At 39.1% G+C, this 7840-nt stretch overlaps 1 protein-coding gene across 1 annotated transcript in view; it reads right to left on the minus strand.

Annotated features, from left to right (window-relative positions):
• The window catches only part of LOC143026103 (uncharacterized), a 13565-nt gene extending 5725 nt beyond the window's left edge, over positions 1-7840 (minus strand). The window contains exon 1 of the mRNA XM_076186102.1: positions 7143-7840. Within this exon, the coding sequence (XP_076042217.1) occupies positions 7143-7840 (698 nt within the window). The remainder of the gene's footprint in view (positions 1-7142) is intronic.

Consider the following 7840-nt stretch of genomic DNA (forward strand, 5'->3'; position numbering starts at 1 on the left):
GTGTCCATATTGTTGCTGCGTACTCGAGTGTTGGTATTATTAGTGTACTTAATTTTTTTTTATCATTTCCTCGTCCAAATAGGGAAATGCCACTTTTATTTACCTCAATAAATTATAGGTTTCTCCGACTATTGTGTGTGTGTTCGTGTGTGTGTGCGTGTGTGTGTGTGTGTTTGTGTGTGTGTGTGTGTGTGTGTGTGTGTGTGTGTGTGTGTGTGTGTGTGTGTGTGTGTGTGTGTGTGTGTGTGTGTGTGTGTGTGTGTGTGTGTGTGTGTGTGTTTACCTGGTTGTATTATACGGGAAGGGAACTATGCTCGTGGCGACCCGTCCTCCTATCTTTCAGCATCAAGTTTTTTCTTAAAATCTTGAATTGTGTTTGCACACACTGTTTCTTTATCTAGATTATTCCAGATATCCAGCACTCTGTGTGGGAAGCTATTTTTTTTTCAGATCTCGTCTATAGTTATCCTTTTTGAGTTTCTTTTCGTGTCCTCTTGTTTTTCCACTGTTACTTTTTAGTAAATCATTCCTATCAAGGATTTCCATTCCTTTCATGATTCTATAGATAGTCTGTAGATCACCTCTTTCTCTTCTCTGTTCCAGTGTTGGTAGTTCCAATTTGTTCGTATGTTAATTTGGAAAGAGCTGGTGCCAACTTTGTCGTTGCTCTCTCTATTCTTTCTAATTTCTTTATATTCTTTTTAGTACTGGGTGTCCATAGTGTCGCTGCATATTCCAGTTTTGGTCTTATTAATATAACTAATATTCTTTTTATCATTTCTTCATCTAAATAGTCAAATGCCACTTTCATTGACCTTAATAGGTTGAAGGTTTCTCCGACTATTTTGTTGATATGTTTGTCTGGTGTCGTCTTTGCTGATTATTACTCCAAGGTCTCTTTCCGAGTTCACTTTTTTTTTATTTCTTCTTCACCAATTTTATAATTTTTTGATATTCTGTTTTTACTTTTTCCAAAGTCCATTATACTACTTTTCTTGATATTGAAGTTCACTTCCCATTTTTGAGTCCATTACCAGATTTTGTCCAGGTTTGATTGTAATGATTTACAATCCTCCTCTTTTCTTACTTTCTTCAGTATTTTTGCGTCATCTGTGAAGAAATTCATATAACACTCCACTCCTTCATCCATGTCATTTATAAATATGGTAAACATGATTGGAGCCAGCATCGACCCTTGCGGGACGCCACTTATCATTCTTCCCATTTCGAGCATTTGTCTCTAATTACTATCCTCATTTTTCTCACACTCAGGAAGTCTTCCATCCATTTCAATAATTTACTTTCGATGCCACCTATTGATTCTATTTTTCTTATTAATTTCTTGTGTAGTACCTTATCAAATGCTTTTTGTAGGTCTAGATAGGTACAGTCTGCCCATCCATCCCTCTCTTGTATTATTTCTATTAGTCTCGAATAGAAGCAGATCAGGTTTGTTGTACATGATCTTCCTGGTCTAAATCCAAATTGATTTGGATTCAGTATAGTTTTTTCTTCTAGGTGCTTAACCCATCTACTTTTGATCACTTTTTCACATATTTTTGCTACTGTGCTTGTTAGGGAGACCGGTCTGTAGTTAGTTGGATTTTCCTTGTTTCCTCCTTTATATATTGGTACAATATTTGCATTTTTCCAGTCTTGTGGTACCTTTCCTTCTTTGAGCGAGCATTTGATTATATTGTATATTTTATCCGTTAACTCCTCTACGCATTCTTTCAGTATCCAACTTGCATCAGGACCATGCAATTTTCTGACATCAAGGTTTTTTATTTGGTCGATGATTTCCTTCTGTGTTACAATTATTTCCTTCATTGGAGGGGGGGATTTCTGTCTCTCTATTCGATTACAGATAGGTGAGTTCTCAATTGTGAATACCGATTTGAAATGATCATTCATAATTTCTGCCACTTCTTGTTCTGTATATTCATAATTTCCCTGACGCAGCTTTTTTATTTCTTGTTTGTTTTTAGTGTGTGCGTGTATGATTATATATATACATACATATATATATATATATGTATATACATATATATATATATACATATGTACATACATATATATATATATATATATATATATATGTATATATATATATATATATATATATATATATATATATATATATATATATATATATATATATATAACTTGTGGCTTTTGCTAAACATACAAATCTTTGTCTACGATTGATGTTATTGGTAAGAGAGAAGGATTATTGTTAGAGAAGGATTTGTATGTTTAGCAAAAGCCACAAGTTCCATAATTATCAATGAAAACACCACACCAAAGGCTTTTTCCCCATTACACGGGGGGTAGCCAAAAAGAAAAAGGCATAGAAACCACTCCCACCCATTCCATTTCCTATATGTTCCACTCCCCTCCACCCTCCTCCCTCCCTCCTATCTTGGCACCTCCTGGATGACGGGTCATCCCTGCATCCTGTCCACTGCCCTGGGTCAGAAGCAGTGTCGCACGACACAGCACATCCACAGCAAGGCTGCTTCATAAATTCGGCGACCCCCCCCCTCTCCGTCCCCTCATTCAGAAAAGGAGAAGACGTGGAGAAATCCCTTCGGGCTGCGTCATATTTTTTTCTCATATATATTTCCTCACCCCCCATCCCCCACCCACTCCCCCTCATGCATCTCAGCATCATCTATACACATCCCCTCTCCATTCACCCCTATCTTCTGTCCTCTCCCGTCCTTCTTCCACAGACATTCCTCTCTTTTGTAATGCCCCTTTCACCCCATCCATCCATCTCATTCTAGGACGCCCCCTTATATTCACTCCTTCCACCTCTGCCTTCCACACTTCTTTTACTAATCTTTCTTCACTCATTCTTTCCATGTGTCCAAACCATCCTAATACTCTTTCATCAACCCTATCTCCCAGCTCCCTTTCCACCCCTGTTCTCCTCCTCACCTCCTCATTTCTCACTCTATCCAGCCTAGTAACCCCTATCATACTTCTCAAAAATTTCATCTCAAACACATTCAAATTCCTTCTCTCTTCCTCTCTTATGTTCCATGTTTCTGCCCCGTACAGTGTTGTTGGTACACAATCACTCCTTCATATAACCTCCTCTTAACATCCATTCCCAGATGTCTATTTCTCATTACACTTTCCAATCCGCCAAGGCATTTAATCGCTTCTCTCAATCTACATTCTACCTCCACCCCCACTCCTCCCTTTCCTGCCACATTCGTACCCAAGTATCTAAAACTATCTACTTCCTCCAGTCTTTCACCCTTAATGCTCACTTCCAGCCTACTGTTACTCTCTCCCCTTGTACATCTCATCACCTTACTTTTACCCACATTTATCTTCATCTTCCTTCTTTCACACACCTTCTCAAACTCTGTCACTAACTTTCTCAATCATCCTCTGATCCTGCTACAAGAGCAGTGTCGTCAGCAAACAACAACTGGGTCACCTCCCACTTTTCTCCATTTTCTTTAATCATCTCCAACCCCTGACCCACTACCCTTGCATTCCTCTCTCGCACCACCCCATCCATGTAAAGGTTGAACAGCCAGGGCGACATAACAGTTCCCTGATAAAGTCACACCTTTACCTCAAACCTTTCACTATTTCCATTTCTAATCCTAACAAAAGCTCTACTACTTTCGTAAAAAGTCTTGACTGCTCTTAACAGCTTTCCTCCTATCCCATATATCTGCAGTACCTCCCACAGTGCCTTCCTGTCTACACTATCGTAAGCCTTTTCCAGATCCATAAAAGCCCCCCCCCAAAAAAAAAAGCATCCGTACCTTTTCCTATAGCTTTCTCACATATCTGTCTTACCACAAAAATCTGATCTACACAAACCCTACCTGTCCTAAACCCACACTGTTCCTCACCAATTACTCTCTCCGTTCCTCTCCTAATCCTCCCAATCAAGACCCTCCCATAAGCCTTCCCAACTACACTTAACAAGCTGATCATTCTGAAACTACTACACTCACACCTGTCCCCTTTTCCTTTGTAAAGCGGAACTATACAGGCACTCCTCCAGTCCTGCGGCACTCTACCCTCTCTTAAACAAACATTAAATAACCTCACCAGCCAGTCCACCATAAGTGTACCTCCTTTCTTCAGACATTCTGCATAGCATCCATCCAGACCAGGTGCCTTACCTGCTCTCATCATCTTAACAGCTGCTTTCACTTCATCCTTCCCTATTTCTCCTCCATTTTTCTCACTCATCACTCCCATTTTCTCAGCGCTTCCCACTGCAACTACCTTTCCCTCGCTATCCTCCTTCACATTTAGCAACTCCCTAAAATACTCTGCCCACCTTCCTCTCACTGCCTTCTCTTCCATTATCATCTCTCCATCTGCACCTTTTACCTTATACTTAGAAGGACATTCACTCATTTCGTTTAAACATCTTCCTAAGTCACTCGGTTTTCTGTGAACATCAATGGTGAAAATGCCATCTGACCCATCTACCCACACATCTAAAAAAGGAATATTATTCTCTACACTTCGTAGGTAGGAGTTCTCTTCCAAAGAAGACTTTGGAAGGAAACTCCTACCTACTGTTTACTATTGAAACGAGTGTAGAGAATAAAAATCCTGTTTTAGATGTGTGGAATTTTATTCTCTTCATTCCGTAGGCAGGAGTTCTCATCCAAAGAAGTCTTTAGAAAAAAACTTCTGCCTATCGTTTACTATTGAAAAGAGTGTAGATAATAAAATTCCTATTTTAGATGTGTGGGTAGATGGGTCAGATGGCATTTTCACCACTGATGTTTACAGAAAACCTAGTGACTCAGGAAGGTGTCTAAACGGAATGAGTGAATGCCCTTCTAAGTATAAGACAAGTGTGGTACGGGCATACATTACAAGGGCCTTCAAAATTTGTTCAAATTGGTTTCTTCTTCACCAAGAATTAAACAGGATAAAACAAATCTTAACTAATAATGGCTTCCCGATGAAAGACATTGATAAAGAAATAAAAACCAAAATGGATTTAGCCAACACCACCGTTTTAGATGAAAGTAGTAAAGTAAATAACATTAACCTTTACTACCAAAACACAATGTCTTCAGCTTATAAAAAAGATGAAAAGGTTCTGAAAGAAATAATAAGAAAGAATTGTAAACCTACAAAAGAAGGGGATAGACTTAATTTGATAATTTATTACAGGAACCCCAGAACATCATCCCTAGTCATGAAGAACAATTTGGCAGCAAAAGAAGATAAATTAAAACAGAGCAATGTTGTGTACAAATACGCTTGTAATTTTAACAGACGAGGATATCGGGTACACAACACAAACACTTTCACAAAGACTCACGTACCACATGCAGAGCAGAGTGATAAAATCTCACACGACAAAGTCTCACAAAAGCAGTATATCAAGAGAACAACTAAACAGGAACACAATAATAATTGCCAAAAACAACAATAAAACAAAACTAAAATGCACAGATACAGCGATGATTAGAAATTATATGCCGCTAATTAACATCCAACAAAATACAGTATGTGCGGGACACTAGAGTTGTATGGGTCACGAGTAGCGGGCTGGCAAGGATGACGTGTCATAGTCCCTAGATCTCCCCCAGTGCATCAATCTTAATAGTATATTAGTATGTAGCTTGTCTGAATAAGATACTAGAAGATGCCTAATGCATAGGCGAAACGTCGTAAAACGTTAGTTTTTCTACTCTATCATGGACTCGTTTGGAAGTATTGTATACCCTCTCCCTCCTTCAGAGAGAAAAGTGATTAGAAGAATAGAAAGTCTCAATAAGAAAATAACCAATGTCCAATTTGCTGTGTTATTTAATAAAAAATGCATATACATATATATATATATATATACATATATATATATATATATATACATACATATATATATATATATATACATATATATATATACATATATATACACACACACACACACACACACACACACACACACACACGCACACACACACACACACACACACATATATATATATGTATATATATGAATGGTAAGAATGGAAAGACACGATTGAGAACAAGAGACTTTATTCCTGACCGGTTTCGCCTTTGAGGATTCTTCAGAGGTAATATTTACAGAGAATGAATGCATAGGTATTTGTAGGGCAGTTGCTGTGGTTTATGAGGGACGCGGGGTGAGATTCCGTGTGTTGCTAGGCTAGGTGGTCATGTGGGGTCAGGTGTGAGGCGGGCGGATGTATTTGTTTGTTTGTTATGTATGGACATTTGTCTCATGGCGTATTTGGCGGCATGTTTTGCAATCTTGATGTCTCCTGTCCTGTTGTTGATGCAATCGTTGGTGTTTATGTATATCGCTTCTAGAGTCTTTCTTTGTGGTTTGTTTAGATTTTCATGTAAAATGTTTGCTTGGTTCCATTGAGGTAAATGTTGTTTATCGTCTATGTGATTTACCCACGCGTTTATTGTGCGGTGGTGACGGATGTCGGCCTTGTGTTCATGTATGCGTTTGTTTAATCCCCCTGTATGTTTCACCATAATAGGCAAGGTTGCATCTCGAGCAGGGGATTTTGTATATGATACTGTCTGGTTGAGTGGGATTTTGTCTGTTATTTGTGAAGTCGCGTATTTGTCGTACTTTGTCTGATATTACTGTGATGCCTATGGGTTTTAATTTCTTGGTTAGGAGGTGAGTTAGGTCCGATGATGGTGCTATGAGGAGGATATTTTCATTTTTAGTTCGTGGTTCTGAGATGCTTCTTTGTTTGATTTCTTTAGCTTTGTGTAGGGCTCGGGTGATGATTCCTGTTGGGAAGTGGAGTGTTTTGAATGTAGTGGTGATGTGGTCTATTTCGTCTTGAAGGAATTCTGGGCTGCATATTCTTAGTGCTCTCAGGAAGAATCCTATTAGTATACCACTTTTTGTTCTGTCGCTGTGGGCACTGAAGTAGTGTATGTAGTCGTTTTTGTTTGTGGGTTTTCTGTAAACTTTGAATTTTGCTGTATTATTGTTCCTAATGATTAAAGTGTCGAGGTATGGGAGAGAGTCCTGGTTTTCTTGTTCGACTGTTAATTGTATTTTCTGATGTGATTTGTTTAAATTGTGTAGAAGGATGTCAGTGTCTGTGTCTTTTGGTATGATGAGAAGGTAGTCATCTACATACCTGAACCAGGTGGTGCCATCGGGGAGGAATTGTTTATAGTTGCTTTGCTCTAGAATTTCCATTGCTAAGCAGGCGGCTATAGCACTGAGGGGCGATCCCATTGGTAGGCCGTCGTGTTGTCGGTAAGTTTTGCCATTAAATGTGCAGAAAGCGCATTTAAGGCATTTTTCTACTAGTTGTTTGTAATCTCTTTTGTTGATTGGGAGGGTAGTCTCATCGATGTTATCTATGACTTTTTGTATGGCTGAAATGGCGTCTGCTAGCGATGTGTGGGTGTATAAGGCGATGACGTCTAGACTGATAAGTTTCTTGTTTGTAAAGTCTGTGGTTTGGAGTTTTTGTATGAGATCAGTGGAGTTTCTAATGTGTGTGTCGCTGAATGTTCCAAGAGCTGATGTAAGGGGTTTGGCTAGTATCTTAGCTAATTTGTGGGGGGCACTGCCTATTCCGTTGGTGATTGGTCTCATGGGGATCCCTGCTTTGTGAGTTTTGGGAATGCCACGTATCGTTGGTGTTTTGGGATCCTCTTCTAGGAGATGGAGTAAGTGTTTTCCTTTGTTGGTGCGTTTGAGGATTTTCCTAACATCGGTATTGAATCTACGAGACTCTTCTTTGGCTTGCTGTTCTGATTGTGGGGTGTAGGTGCTTGTGTCTGTGAGGAGGTCTTCCATTTTCTTGATGTAGTCTGTTTTGTCCAT

This window comes from Oratosquilla oratoria, chromosome 6 (genome assembly GCF_046742065.1).
Source record: "Oratosquilla oratoria isolate Oo_2021 chromosome 6, ASM4674206v1, whole genome shotgun sequence".
NCBI lineage: Eukaryota > Metazoa > Arthropoda > Malacostraca > Stomatopoda > Squillidae > Oratosquilla > Oratosquilla oratoria.